The sequence below is a fragment of the Pan paniscus genome, chromosome 8 (assembly GCF_029289425.2).
Source record: "Pan paniscus chromosome 8, NHGRI_mPanPan1-v2.0_pri, whole genome shotgun sequence".
Lineage (NCBI taxonomy): Eukaryota > Metazoa > Chordata > Mammalia > Primates > Hominidae > Pan > Pan paniscus.
In genome coordinates this window covers 135,588,037-135,603,658 of record NC_073257.2, presented here as the reverse complement: position 1 = coordinate 135,603,658, position 15,622 = coordinate 135,588,037, and the positions used below count along the sequence as shown (strand labels likewise).

At 48.6% G+C, this 15,622-nt stretch overlaps 1 protein-coding gene across 2 annotated transcripts in view; it reads left to right on the top strand.

Annotated features, from left to right (window-relative positions):
- Positions 1-15,337, top strand: part of CPXM2 (carboxypeptidase X, M14 family member 2) — a 147,600-nt gene extending 132,263 nt beyond the window's left edge. The window contains exons 12-14 of one of the 2 annotated variants that reach the window (XM_003816302.4): positions 1,965-2,104; positions 4,553-4,652; positions 12,278-15,337. In XM_003816302.4, coding sequence (XP_003816350.1) covers positions 1,965-2,104; positions 4,553-4,652; positions 12,278-12,531 — 494 coding nt within the window. In that variant the 3' untranslated portion in view covers positions 12,532-15,337. Of the gene's footprint in view, positions 1-1,964; positions 2,105-4,552; positions 4,653-6,647; positions 12,054-12,277 lie in introns of those variants that run through there. The other variant, XM_034931651.4, reaches the window with a different exon arrangement.
- The last annotated feature ends 285 nt before the right edge of the window (positions 15,338-15,622 follow it).

Below are 15,622 nucleotides of genomic sequence, written 5' to 3'. Positions count from 1 at the left end.
TGACAATCATTTTCTCTGTAGACAGGTGTTCAGCTCTCCCGGAAAGCCGAAACCTGTGCTCCCTGGTGGTTTGTTGCCCCCTGGCCTTCTTGCACTGTCTGTAATTCCATACTGCAGGTTTGACCGAAGGAATTTTGACCAATCTCCTTCAATGAGACCGGGGCCCATGTGAGGGATTTTCCATTGACTTGGCTCTGTCCCACCCTTTTTATTCCACTGCTCTCACTACAAACACGCTGTGTTTCATCACAGGCTTGATCAGAGGCCTGTTGCTGATGACGTGTGAATGGTTCGAATCTGGAATTGGGTAGAGAGTGGCTGTATACTTAATGCCATTTTGCCTCTGCCTTCAGTGACCAGGCAGCAGATTGATAGAGTTGCTCTTGACACCCCAAAGCCATGGTTTTGATACTGAGCATCGCAGGAGAGGGTTCCTTCTGGTGCACTAAGTGAGAATGAAGGAAAGTTGTCCAAGGCACAGAACACTCCTGCTTTCTGTGACCCTGACCCTAGAGCCCAGGGAGGGTGGTCAGAGGGGCCTTCTACTGGGTAAGTCATGCAGAGTGCAGCTTGCTAATCATCATCCTGTTCAAAAACAGAAATGCTGGGAAGGAAGCCACTGGTACTTCATACCATCAAACACTCATTGATTTATTTCACAAATGTTGAATAGTATAGTGGGCGGGTTGGTGGCCTCCCCAGAAGATAATGTCTGCTTTCTAAAACCCCACACCTGGGAATGTTAGCTTATTTGGAAAACGAGTTTTGGCAGGTATCATTATATTCAAGGTCTCCAGATGGGGTCACCCTGTGTTACCTGGATGGGCCTTAAGATCAGTGGGAAGTGTCCTTGTAAGGGACAGAAGCAAGACAGAAGAAGAGAAGCCCGTATGAAGACAGAGGCAGAGAGCTGAGTGATGTGGCCTCAAGACAAAGAATGCCAGGGAGCCCCCAGAAGCTGCAAGAGTCAAGGAAGGCTCCTCCCCTAGAGGAGGCCCCCCCTTCTAGAGGTTTTGGAGGGACCACAGACACCTTGATTTCAGACTTCTGGCCTCTGAGACTTTGAGAGAATAAATTTCTGTTGCTTTAAGTCAACCATTTGGTGGTAATTTGTATTATAACAGCGGCCCTAGGAAATGAGTCCAGACACCGACTACACATTAGGCTGGGGCTTCCTGTCCTGCTGTTGTCATGCCAGGAGGCAGAAGGCTTGTCTGCTTTCAGGCATACTGGGAGAGTGGGTTTGCCTACGAGTCCCCAAGCAGCGATGCTCTATTAGGAGCTGTGGGCAAGGTTATGCAGACCTGGGCCCAAACCCTGACTCTGGCCCTTTCCAGACACATACAAGGTCCTGGGTACTATTCTTCCCCTTCTCAACCTCAATTTTCCTATTTGTAAAATTGTGCTGTGTTGCCTACCTCTGCTGGGTTTGGGGTGAAAATTAAGTAACCTAATGGCTGCAGAGTGCTTAGGACAGATCCTGGCTTATAGGAGGCACTTGGCAAACAGTGGTTAAGGATCGCAGTTTTTGGAATCAAAATAGAAGACTGTCATAGAGCTATAGCTGAGACAGCATAACTGTAGAGATAAACTTAATCAAACACTTAAAACCTATAGTGTTCATGAATGATAGCTTTACTCCAAAAAGGAGCATTAAACTTTTTTACTTTAATAAAGTATTTTATCTAAATAGCACTTATTTCAGTTCTTCTTTTGTCAAAGACACACTTCCATGTGTCTGTCCTCACCACAAACCATTCCGGCTGCATCTTCTCTCCAAACTCTTTCTAACTCACACACATTTGCTCTAATGCAAATTTTTGTCTATAGTAGATACTTCATATCTCCCTGTTTAAACAAGGCCTTCCGAATGTTCTTAAACATCCTTGCTGCCCGCTGTGCCCCATTCCCCAGTGCCATTTTGAGTATTGTTCAGTTAAAGTGTTGTCCGGTTGGCTTGGCAGGTCTGAACGATTTCAGCTACCTTCATACAAACTGCTTCGAACTGTCCATCTACGTGGGCTGTGATAAATACCCACATGAGAGCCAGCTGCCCGAGGAGTGGGAGAATAACCGGGAATCTCTGATCGTGTTCATGGAGCAGGTATATTGCGGGTGTGTGGCTAGGATGAGGGGGACTAGCTGGGGGATGAGGCTGTCGAGGTGGCTGAAAGTATGGGATGGAATTAGAGCTTCAGACCTTGGCCGTCATCCTGGGCCAGCACAGTGCTGCGAGGAGCCACTGTGCGTTGACACTTGAGCAGGCCCCAGGGAAGAGAGCTCTAAACCAATGTCATTGTCTCCACTGGCCTGGAGCAATTGGGACTGGTTCCTGAGCTCTCTGATGCTGCTCCGCAGGGAACAGGTGCTATGTGTTTGAGCCAATGTGCCCAGGCCCCTTGTCTCAGTCTACGCTGGCTGCCATCACAAAACAGCAGGTGGCTTACAAGGCAGACTTGCAGCTCTGGAGGCCGGAAGTCTGAAACCAAGCCACCCACAGGGTCGGTGTCCTCGGAGGCTTGTCTCCTCGGCTGCCATCTTGCCACCTCTTCATGCGGTGGTTATCCCTCTGTGCATGCACCTCTGTGTATGAGTCCAAATTTCCTCTTCTTAGGAGGACGCCACCTTAACAGCCTCCTTTTCCCTTAATTACCTCTTCAAAGGCTCCATCTGTACATAGTCACATTCTGAGATACTGGGGTTAGGGCTTCAACATATGAATATGGGGGTCGGGGTGGGGTGGGGACACAACTGAATCCCTAACACCCTCCCAGGCCTTCAGAGTCACTGTTGCAGGTGGCAGAGGTGAATGACCTGGGAGCAGCTTTAACAAGTACCGCTGGGCTCTGCTGCCCAGCTGGGGAGGGGCTGCTGCTGCCTCCGCTGAGAACCTTGGACACCTCCCTGCCGTAGGCTGTCAAGGACACATCCGTCTTGCAGCATTAGTGAATTCACCAGTTCTAGTTCTGCGACCAACCAAACAATATCCGGGCCCCACTAAGGAACAGACTCCCTGGAAAGTAATGGATTAAACAGAAACAGGTGTCAAGCCTCAGGGCCCCTGCTTTTTCTAAGTGTTAATTCTGACTCCACCTTAACCTCCATCCATTAGGAAGTAAGACTCTGAGGCTGGACACAAGGTTCCCCTTCCATGGGTTGTGCTCAGGAGTCAGAAGGCACATTCAGCCCATGGCTTTGGCTGGCACTTTTGGCTGCACTTCTGCACAGGGGGCAGAGGTTGGCACCAGGATTTAGCATCTGACTCTGTCCCATGATGGTCTTGGGAGACCCAGCCCCCGGTGAGCTGCTCTGGCACAGAAGGGTGTGAGTCTATTTTTCCTTCTTTGGGGAACCTCTCACTCAAGGAATTCCTGTTCCCACCCTGGAATTTTGTAAGAGAAGGCTCTTTTTCTTTTGCATCCCTGTAAAGAGAAGGACTTGACTGTAACAACCTGATCAGTCTTAAGTGATGATGCCATAGCCAAAGGGCCTCCTATGGATAAAATGCCCAGTCCTCGAAATATGCGTAAAGTCATTGGTAATGATGGAATGTCACCTTGCATTGGCACATCATTCTACAGGTGGGGAAACTGAGGCATAAGGTTTGAGTGCATCGCATGACACAAGTCATTGGAAGGGTCTATGCATGGAGTTGTCATCTATAGGAAGGTTTCTTTGAATTGTTTCTTTTCCCTCTGACTTTTAAGTCAGCAAGTCCCACAAAGTCAAAATAAATGTGCCTATAAAAATTAAATTTCAGTTTTTAGTAAAAGTGTTTCTGTGAACCATCTCAGATCCTAATATTTTTTAAGCCTCTGGACATTCTAATGGAAGACTTTCTGGTGCAAGAACCCAAAAGAAATGCAGAAGTTTACATTCCAAATCCACACAGAGCCAGGCAATCCTATAACCGGAGGACTCCTATTTTTCTAAGAGATAATTTAATTTTTTTTTTCTCTTCTTTCCTCCTTTCTCCTTTCCCCTGCTTCCCACTTAGCCCTTTTTGAAATGCAAAATAACCTGTCACTTCCCCCTCAGCAGACATTCCCTGCAGGGCAAGCTCATCTGTGCTCCAAGGCAGACCACCCACCTCCAGGGGCTGGCCTCAGAGGGCATGCCGAAAGCATGCCCATTGGCCACTTCTACAACTTATTTCTGCCCAGGAAGGTGCCAGCTCAACTATCTGGTAGATAAGACACCAGGCTAGCAGGGGGACCCCTGCCCTTGCTCACTAGCCCCCTCCCCTTATAAAAGTATCAGCTTTTTGCTCCAAAGGAGAAGTGTCACATTTTAAAGCAGGATGCTTCCCTAATGCTAGCTTCAGAAATAAGTTCACTTTTCTTACACTAAGACCTCGCCCTTGTTAATTGAACCCGACAATGCAGTGAGCAATGAACCTGCTTTTCGGTTCCAAGCCTTCTGAGCAAGACGTGGTGCTGTGTGAGTTCTTGGTGGGAACCGGCCAATGGTGGGTTGACAGCCCTCTCCATTGTGCCGGTTGTGTCCAGAGCTGGTCGGTGACCTCACCCTGTGTCTCATGTTTGCTGAGCAGGTTCATCGTGGCATTAAAGGCTTGGTGAGAGATTCACATGGAAAAGGAATCCCAAACGCCATTATCTCAGTAGAAGGCATTAACCATGACATCCGAACAGGTAACTGTAAATGTGTGCAGACTGTCTCTTGGTAAGAAATACCCATTTTTTTAGGCGTTTTACTTGGGTTACAATCATGAAATGACTGCCAGAAACGTCTTACTCAGAGCCAAATTACAGTCTCCTTCCTCTAAATTTCCCACTTTTCAAGAGACCCTTGAAAGGGAGGTTTTCAGCCTGTGCTTCCTGGTTGCTCACTGTCCCTTTCACAGGATGGTCGTGCAGCAGCCAGCTGGCCTCCAGGTGCAGTGGAAGTTTCTAAGGAGTTGAGGAAGCAGCTCTGTCTCCATGGAGTTGTTGCATCTGCAGGCAGCTTAGCTCTCAGACCAGGTGGAATGTGGCCTGTGTCCATGAGTGCAGAGGGGCCAGGGAGCGAGGGAGCCAGGCTGCTCCGGAGAGGGAGAAGCTGTAGACTGGGTGACTTGTGGAGGAGTGGAGAGTTTGAAGGGACCAGCAGCAAGAGGACAGCTGGAGGGGTGGGTTGGGACTGGCCAGAGAGGATGCAATTTTTCCATTAAAGCACAGGAAATCACTGAGCGTGATGTCTTAGGAAGACTCAGGTGTCTGTAATGTGAAGGGTAGGATAAGAATAACAGTAACAATAAACGTGGGCATCTCCTATATGCCACTCTCTTAATAGCTTTCTTGTATTAGCTCTGTCATTTAACTCCATCATTCCTCACATAAATTGTATTTTCTTGATGCTGTCATTAGATGAAATGCCTCAGGGAGACTCAGCTCCCACTCACTGGAAGGGATGAGTGTCTGATGGTGTTAACTAGTCAGGGTTAGCACGCGTGATTCCCTTTTGAATGGAGGGTACCAAATTCTAGGAACTTGGATAATCTGAGGGTCAGAGGATGATCTCTAAAAGGCAGTGCTGACATCTTATTCCAACTCTCTTTGCTGTGGAAGAAAAGAAATTGTAAGACCCAGGGTTTTATAAACCAAATATGAAGTGGCCATACCACGTCAGGACAGCAGAAGGCTGCCCCTGGATCACTTAGCAACAGCAGGAACAAGGAGCTGTTCCCCACACGATCTGTTCTCAAAGAACGCTCATACATGCTTTCTCTCAGTTGTTTTCACTTTATCCCTTTGAGGGAGACAGGCCATTCTTTCCCACTTATTCAAGTGAAAAACAGAAGCTCAAGGAGGGCAGTGACCCACTGATGGTTAAGGGGTAAGTGGGGTTTGGCTTCAGGTTTCTGACCCCCAGGTGGGCTGGAAGATGCCCTGCAGGTGCCCCTCAGGGTCCCAGAGGACTCTGCCCTGTTCTTTGCTGGTTAGAAAGTGATATGAAAATAAAGGTGCTTGACAAGTCCAGGTTTTTCTTTTGTGCCACAGGGCTGTCATGACCTGGGATTCCCCACTTAAAACTGAAAATGCTGTGTCCCACTCCCCACCCGTCCTAGGCAAACAGGGCTGACTGTCCCATGATCTGACTTACCACTGCTCCCCGTGGACTGACACTACACGGGGGGTCATCACTGCGGCGCCTCTGTCCACCTCAACCTTCTTCCCTGGGGGGTCTCTGGGTTCCTGCCTCCTCCCTTTCAGGTCTTTGCTCAGACGTCACCGTCTCAGTGCAACCAACCCTGACCCCTATGAGCATGGCACACCTCCCCGCTGCGCTGTTGGTCCCTCTTACCTGCCCCAACTTTGTCCCTTCCCCGCGGCATGTCTCCCTTCTAACACACCACGTAATAGGCTCATGTGTACTCTGCTCATGATTTGTTTCTGTCTCTTCGCCCCCACGAGGTCAGGAGCCCTTGACTGTTTTGTTGGTTTGTTCCTCAATGTATTACGAGCACCCTGCCTGGCCACTTCTGAGCAGTGGATGCTCGATAAATACTTGTTGGTGAATGGGCGGATGAACAGTCCATGATGTTCCAGGATTACCCAGTGAGTGGCAGAGCTATGATTGGAGCCAAGCACTGGAGACTTCAAATCTGGTGCTCCTTCCTTTATTTCCATGCCATTTTTCTTGAACAGGGAGGAGAGGCTCCTTCTCTGCAAACTGTTCCCATGATCCCGTCGTGCCAACAAAAGATCCCATTCCACCTGCCAGGAAGCAGACTTTGGGACATTAGGATGAGGCGAGGGTTCAGACCTGGCCCATGTATCCTTCATTGCCAGGCTCCCTAGCAGTGGGCCTGGCATAAAAGACCAAATATGTAAATGGGGGAAATGTGTCTAAAATGCCACAAAATAGTAGATTGCTGTGTAATGCCATAAATTGCATTTTTCCCATCTAGTTACTGATTTCTTTGCTCAATAATATTTTCTGAACATTCCTACCGTTTGTCACTGATCTTATAGCCATGAACCATGAGGCTTCACACTGAATACCATGGAATTTTGTACGTAGTAGCCCCTCACAGGTGTTCATTTTTTTCATATATTTATTCACTATTCCTTAATTAATTCAGCAAATGTAGATTGCATAGCTGGAATGTGCCAGAGACCACGCAGAGTGTTGGCGATCATTATGCATGAAAGGCTGTGTGATGTGGTTCTGCATAGGATTTGTATTTTAAACATTACAAATGAAGCTCCTTTGAAATGACAATTCTAAAAGAGCCTAGAACATTCCTTGACTATTTAGTGCTTTGTATGCAATGTGAGAACATGTGGGAGTTTTGAACTGAGTGGGAGATAAAAAGACCCTGGGGCCTCATAAGCCAAGATAGAATACTTTGCCTAATGGGCGCTGAGTTTCAAGCCCCTGCAATCAAGGAGACAGTTTTGATGAGCTAATGGGAAATGCATCTCCCTCCCTTGATTTTCCCCTCTATAAATAATTTCCCAGTGTATTCTCATGACAGATAAACTCCATACTTTACACACGGCTCTTTATTCTGTTTCAGAATCTTTCGGTTCTCAAGAAAAGCTCTGAATTTGCCTTGATTTCTGTCTGAGGTTTATGTGATCTGACAAGTTTTATTTCGGGATGGATTTTGCATAAAATAAACAGGGGTATTAAATGGAATTCCACAGGGAGGGAAGCTGGTAGGAATGCTTTGAGTTAGATGCATACCGTTCCGCATGCCTGTCCTTTGCTTGGTGGGTGCTGAACTGACCTGCTCGTGTGTGGACATTCTTTGGGCCTGAGTTGCCCCTTCTGCCCACGTATAGGAGATGTGTCAGGGTGGCGGGAGAAATTATAAGGAAAGACGCAAACCTTCTTAGAAGGTCAGGAGGTTTTGCAAAAGCTTCGGAAGGGCAAAGGGTAGATAACAAGGGAATGTAAAGGAATTTATCTAGATGAATTTGTTTACTTATGTCTCCAGAAACCAACCTTTGATCATTTGCACACAGGACTGCTCTCTACTCGGGGGGTCGACAATGTTAATTACCCACAAATTGTGTTTGCTCCAAGCCTTTGTCATTAAATCTGTACTAAATAAATACAAACGTCTCTGGCTTATGGGTGCTGCACTCTCGTCAGTGGCACTAAGCTGTGCAGCTCCCTAGCCACACGCTCAGGCAAAATACCTGTGTCTGCATACTTCTTTCATCCATCACTTGGCCAGAGTCTGCAGGACAGGCTTGGCACGCATGAATGCCCAGGATGCCCATTATGTGTTGACTTCCACTGCAGCTCCCTAGAAGGTTCACCCTGAACACAGACCTGAGCACTCATGGGGACAGCAGCCCAACACTGCATCTCCTGCTTTTCATAATGTGAATGATTCCAGACTTTTCCAGTGGCTAGAGACAGAAGCAGAGAAAATGAGAGCCTCAAGGAAGACATGGGGAAAACAACCAAGAACTGAGGACAGCGTGCCCTGCCAGGCCAATGAGGGCATCAGGCAGATCCATGTCTCTGCAGTAGAAGCTTTGAGATGACATGCCCAACACCCCTCATTCTGACTGTGTGAACCCACACACAGTCCTGATCGTTGTATTCATTCTTTTGACCTTTCTTATTGAGCTTCTACTGTGCACCAAACTAGAAATACTGCGGTGAGCAAAACAAGTATGGCCTCTAAAAGTACACATTCTAGTGAAGGAGACCTAGAGATAATTCTAAAGGAAGATTTAAAAGTTCACTACACACTATGATCAGTGCCATGAAAAAAATAAATCAAGTGATATTTACAAATAGGTGGGAAAGCCAAGGAAGGGTCCCTCCCTAAGGGGACATACACAGGCTGGCCTTTAGAAGAGCAAAGAATATCATTCCAGTTGGAGGGAACAGTAATTGCAAAGGCTCAGAGTCAAGAATCAAGGAACAAAAGGAAGACTTGTGTGGCTGGAGAGAGGCCGGCTGGGAGCAGTGGAGTGCAATGATGTGGAAGGGGCCCCCAGGACCTGCATTGGGTTTTGCTCTAAGCACTGAGCCCTTATCTGAATGGGGTGAACCCTCAGGCTCACAGGAACACTGTCTCCACCTGCTTGTCTATTTCTCCTCAAAAATTAGAGGGCCACCTGACAGGGCCACAAGGACAGAACAAATTTCTTGAAAATTAGTAAGAATAGCTTTCATTATTAAAAATGAACTCTAGAACTGGCATGGTGGCTCATGCCTGTAATCCTTGGCACTTTGGGAGGCCAAGGCAGGCAGATCGTGAGGTCAGGAGTTCGAGACCAGCCTGGCCAATATGGTGAAACCCCGTCTCTACTAAAAAAAAAAAAAAAAAAAAAAAAAAAAAATTAGCTGAGCATGATGGTGCATACCTGTAATCCCAGCTACTTGGGAGGCTAAGGCAGGAGAATTGCTTGAACCTGGGAAGCAGAGATTGCAGTGAGCTGAGATCACGCCACTGTACTCCAGCCTGGGTGATAGAGTGAGACTCTGTCTCAAAAAACAAAACAAAACAAAACAAGAAACGAACTCTAGGCATTTAAATGGAATCTTGTAAGGCCTGACTTTACAAAGGGTGAAATGAAGTGGACCTGGCACAGGAGTTGGGAACAGCAGTGGGAACAGTATATGCAAAGCCCAGAGGTGTGAGATGTGTGTGTTCTGAGACACCACTGCAAGGCACTCAGAATGGCTGGAACAAAGGGGTGTGAGATACAATAGGGGAGGGCAGGAACTGGGACCCCAGAGGCTCGGGCCACCCAAGGACTTTGGATTTCATCGCCATGTGGCCCTGCAATAACGGCAGGTTTAGGGAGTAAGCACCATGATGTGTATGAGAAGGCCAGCGACAGCACAGTGGGTGGACTGGGGAGGGGGCAGGGAGGGCTTCTTCTGGCTTTTGCGGGGATAAGGGGAATCACAAAGGCTTCTTATTAGAAATATGAACTTGAGCCAGTTATGCTGATAACCATTAATTGTGGGTTTCTTTCACTGCTCAGCTTACTGAACACCTCCCTTGGTGAGAACCTGGGCTGCCCCCTCCCTGAGGTATTTAAACTAACTTCCAAGTGCCATTGAGTCAGGTGCTCCCACTGAGAGGCTTGCTTCCAGGGGCCTCCAACGTCCAGAGCCCCACAATAGCTGTTGGTGGGGGCAGGCTCTCAGCCTTAACTAATCCCCTCTGAGCACCCTTGGTAGCTGAGACCTAATATGCTCTGCTTCTCAGGCCAGTAAGCCACATGCTGTCCTGGTTGCTCACTTCTCTCCAGCCCATTCAGATAAACCAATGTTCAGACCTGTTCGGCGTTCAGTCCAGGAGGATAAACGGCACGCATGTTGAGCACAGAAGAGGAAAACACGGGCTCTTCAGGCGCCTACAGCTTTAACACCGGGCCGAGGCAGGAAGCGGAGGCCATTTCCACTCTCAAGGACATACTGCCTGGTAGCAGGGAGAGGGCAGAGGATAGGGAGGGCACGTGGAGGAGATGGCTCGCTCGGGCTTGTCAGGGACTGTGGGGACCCTGAGGGAGATCTCCAAAGACATACTTTGCTGCGAGGCTCGAGTCACCCGATGGCATAATTCAGCCTGTCGACGTGCTCCTGAAAAGGTCTAATGTGGCATTTTATTTAGTTGAAGAACTTGCCATTTCATTAAAAAAAGACCCAGCACACAGCACCAAGAAGTGCCAGGGAGCCGCCCACCTGAGCGTGTACCTGGGCCTCTCAGATGGAGTCCTGTTTTCCATTCAGCTCCTTAGTGATGTACATGTGGCAAATGACTACCTCCACATTTCGTTTCCCATCATGTCCTGTGCTCCTGTGAGCTCAGTGTATTGCACGGGGTGTCTTGGATGAATTGAGATTAGAATGTGCATGATTTCAACATGATGCTTCAAAGTGTTATAGATCTGTGTATGTGGGAGATGTATATTTGCAAACACACGCATAGTTTTCTTCCATCCGTTAGAAGACTTCAGGACTTGCTAAGATAAGCAAACCTTGACCAGGGCCTACTTAGTACTTGATCAAACCCAACCTTTTCTCTACCTGGCTCCAAAACTTTAGACTGGGCAGGACATTCAGATTGTCACAAGCAAAAGACTGCTGATTACTAGCCGTGTGACCTGGTGCAGGATACTACACCTCTCTGGGCATCAAATTACTCACGTAGAAAAGGGAATAAGCATGCAGCCTGCATCACAGAGTCACTTGGAGTGTTCAGTGAACCAGTGCCAGCCTCGTCTTTCTGCGTGTGTGTAGTGTTCCCCAGGATGGCCTCTGGTGTCTCCTTTTCTGTCTCATGGTCTCTGATATGCTGTGGATCTAAATGTTCTCACCAGGTTGTAGGCTCTCTGGGAGGAGAGACCTCAGCCTAGAACCTGTCTTTTTTTTTTTTTTTTTTTTTTTTTTGAGACAGAGTCTCACTCTGTCGCCCAGGCTGGAGTGCAGTGGCGTGATCCCAGCTCACTGCAACCTCCGCCTCCTGGGTTCAAGTGATTCTCCTGTCTCATCCTCCAGAGTAGCTGGGATTACAGGCACCCACCACCACACCCAGCCTCCCAAAGTGCTGAGATTACAGGCATGAACCACCGTGCCCACCACAGGGATCTAGCCTAGAGCTGAGGATGGACCCAGGTCACATTAGGTGCCTGGGAGGTAATCGGCCGGTAGTTACCTGGGAGGCATGGGCACCACCTCAGCTCCAGCATGGGTCTCATGTGGTCTCAAGGCTCCTCTGCCCCGCAGCATCCATGTATACATGGCCCTGCAACTCCCAAGTCTCTCCAGGCCCCAGCCAGGGAATGGGGTACAGGTACCAGGGCCTCTCTGGGGCCATCTGACCTCAGTCCATGTAGTCCTTTCCTTCTCTTTCCAGAAGTGAAGAGCCCACACCTTTGAAAAATGGTTGTTGTGTACTTGCAGCCATGCTAAGGAAGCCAGGAGGCCCTGCACTGATGGCTTTTCAAGATGGCATTTTGTGGCGAGGGCATACTGTTTGGAAGTTCAAGTTCATAATGAATGGCTCATATTGTCACAGAGCATTAGTGATCGGCTCTCCAGCTTTGCTCCTGTGTATTGACACTGCGGGGAGCCTATACCTCCCCTCCCTGTTAAAACCATTAAGGCAGCTTTCAGAGAGGAAAACATCTGGGCTTCCAAAATGCATTAAGAATTTGCATCTGCAGGAGCTCGGATTCCACGTTGCCAGCCTGAGAGTCTCTCTCTGGCCCAGGGAGCTGGTCTTGGAGGAGGGCTGGCGGGATCTGCATTAGCAAGAGCTGCTCTGAGTCTCCCCTGGTTTTCTTTTTCACAGCCAACGATGGGGATTACTGGCGCCTCCTGAACCCTGGAGAGTATGTGGTCACAGCAAAGGCCGAAGGCTTCACTGCATCCACCAAGAACTGTATGGTTGGCTATGACATGGGGGCCACAAGGTGTGACTTCACACTTAGCAAAACCAACATGGCCAGGATCCGAGAGATCATGGAGAAGTTTGGGAAGCAGCCCGTCAGCCTGCCAGCCAGGCGGCTGAAGCTGCGGGGGCGGAAGAGACGACAGCGTGGGTGACCCTCCTGGGCCCTTGAGACTCGTCTGGGACCCATGCAAATTAAACCAACCTGGTAGTAGCTCCATAGTGGACTCACTCACTGTTGTTTCCTCTGTAATTCAAGAAGTGCCTGGAAGAGAGGGTGCATTGTGAGGCAGGTCCCAAAAGGGAAGGCTGGAGGCTGAGGCTGTTTTCTTTTCTTTGTTCCCATTTATCCAAATAACTTGGACAGAGCAGCAAAGAAAAGCTGATGGGAGTGAGAGAACTCAGCAAGCCAACCTGGGAATCAGAGAGAGAAGGAGAAGGAGGGGAGCCTGTCCGTTCAGAGCCTCTGGCTGCATAGAAAAGGATTCTGGTGCTTCCCCTGTTTGCGTGGCAGCAAGGGTTCCACGTGCATTTGCAATTTGCACAGCTAAAATTGCAGCATTTCCCCAGCTGGGCTGTCCCAAATGTTACCATTTGAGATGCTCCCAGGCGTCCTAAGAGAATCCACCCTCTCTGGCCCTGGGACATTGCAAGCTGCTACAAATAAATTCTGTGTTCTTTTGACAATAGCGTCATTGCCAAGTGCACATCAGTGAGCCTCTTGAATCTGTTTAGTCTCCTTTTTCAACAAAGGAGCGTGTTCAGAAAAGGAGAGAGAGGCTGAGATCATTCAGGAGTTTGTTGGGCAGCAAGCATGGAGCTTCTTGCACAAATTCTGGGTCCATAAACAACCCCCAAAGTCCCTGCTGATCCAGTAGCCCTGGAGGTTCCCCAGGTAGGGAGAGCCAGAGGTGCCAGCCTTCCTGAAGGGCCAGATAATTTAGCCTGGATCTCCTCTTTTACCTGCTAGGACTGGAAAGAGCCAGAAGTGGGGTGGCCTGAAGCCCTCTCTCTGCTTGAGGTATTGCCCCTGCGTGGAATTGAGTGCTCATGGGTTGGCCTCATATCAGCCTGGGAGTTATTTTTGATATGTAGAATGCCAGATCTTCCAGATTAGGCTAAATGTAATGAAAACCTCTTAGGATTATCTGTGGAGCATCAGTTTGGGAAGAATTATTGAATTATCTTGCAAGAAAAAAGTATGTCTCACTTTTTGTTGATGTTGCTGCCTCATTGACCTGGGAAAAATGAAAAAAAAATAAAGCAAATGGTAAGACCCTTCTGGTGTGTGTGACTTTTCTGGGTAGGCTTGCAGCCACCCCACTACCTCTTTCTGAGGTTGGTCAGCCTAGACAAGGTGCCTGCTTAGGGGTGGCCATCCTGCACCCCCACTAAGCTCAGCACTGATGCTGACAGCACTATGTTCTCTGCCTCTTTCCCAGGAGAGACACATGTTTGGGACCCACTATTGGCTCTTGGAGATGCCAGTAAGCATCTTTAGAGAAAAGATTCTCATATAGCTTTTGCACAATCTATACTCAGGGTCAGCTAACTTTTCTTTAAAAGGGTCAGTAAATAGCTTAGGCTTTGCAAGCCATACAGTCTCTGTCATAACCACTCAGCTCTGCTATTGTAGCACAAAAGCAGACATACACAGTACAGAAATGAATGGGCCAGCACTTTGGGAGGCCAAGGTAGGCAGATTGCCTGAGGTCAGGAGTTTGAGACCAGCCTGGATAACATGATGAAACCCTGTCTCTACTAAATATACAAAAATTAGTTGGGCATGGTGGTACATGCCTGTAGTCCCAGCTACTCAGGTGGCTGAGGCAGGAGAATCGTTTCAACCCGGGAGGCATAGGTTGCAGTGAGCCAAGATTGCACCATTGCACTCCAGCCTGGATGACAGAGCAAGACTCTGTCACAAAAAAAGAAAAGAAAAGAAAAGAAAAGAAATGAATGGCCATGGCTGCATTCCAGTACATCTTTATTTACAAAAACAGGTGGCAGCTGGATTTGGCCTGCAAGCTAAGACATAGTCGGCTCCTGCTATAAGCCAGTGTTGGCCAATAGAACTTTCCGTGATGATGGAAATGTCCTATTGTGTGCTATCGAATGCCACAGTGCTGGCCACGTGTGGCTATTGAGTACTTTAAAGGTGGTCAGTGAAACTTAAAAACTGGGTTTCTTATATTATAGAATGTTCATTTTAATTTAACTTTTAATAGCCACTTGTGGCTAAAGGCTACATATTGGACCACACAGCTCTCAACTAAGCCCATGGTAGGAAAATCTGAGCCTAGCAGCAGTAGATATGGAGGCAGTGCTATAAAGCATTTAAAACTATAAACCACCTTTGCAGTTCAGAAGGGGGAGCTGCAGGGGTGAAAGAGACGATGGTGCAAGTGACCCTTCTGGGCCCTTGAGACATGTCCTGGACCCACAGTTTAAACCCGAGCAATCCCACATTTGCTTGGAAGATTGTGGATTTGTCCAGTCCCTGCCATGCTGACCCAGAAGCCAGGTCCTGGCCCTTGGTGCCGAGATGGCCCGGTCTTATTTCCAGTAGTCAGCTCTGGAACTTGCAGGGCTACTGCACACAGCCTACTGCATCCATGCCATTCTCAACCCTCCCTGCAGCCTTGTCACCAAACTGAGCCCGTCTGCAGGCACCTTGGGCTCGCAGGCAGGGGCTCTGCATTCAGGACTGGCCAGGGCTGTTTGGTGTGTGATCTCAGGTCAGGCATCCTCTCTAATCTCTCATCTACTCCTGCAAAGTAAAGCCCTCAGGCTTCATAGACTGTAAAGGTCAGGCTGGCTGTGGCGTCCGAAGATTTCTGGCAGAGAGCCGACATCCTGGATTCCTAAAGCTCTGTTCTGTTGGAGTCACTTCTCTCCTCAGCCCTTCCGTGACACAGCGACTCCTCACTGGACCTTCAAGCCCACATCACCTTCCTTAACCCGGAGCCCGGAACCTCCCTCCTACTTGCCTTCTCTCCTGCTTTTCAGCCGGAATTACCCTCCTAGATCTTTCCCTAGGTTCAGCTTGGGCCTCTGCATATATTATCTCTCCTCAGAGCTGAAAACCCTCCTGCTTCTCTCCAGTCCTGTCTCAAATGCCGCCTCCTCCAGGAAGCCTTCCCCCTCTCAGGACCATGGTGATTTCTCACTCCTTTGAACAAATCTGCAGAGCCCTCAGGGCCTCTCAGAGGAGTTGTGTTACTTCAGGTTCTCTCTGCTGTTGGT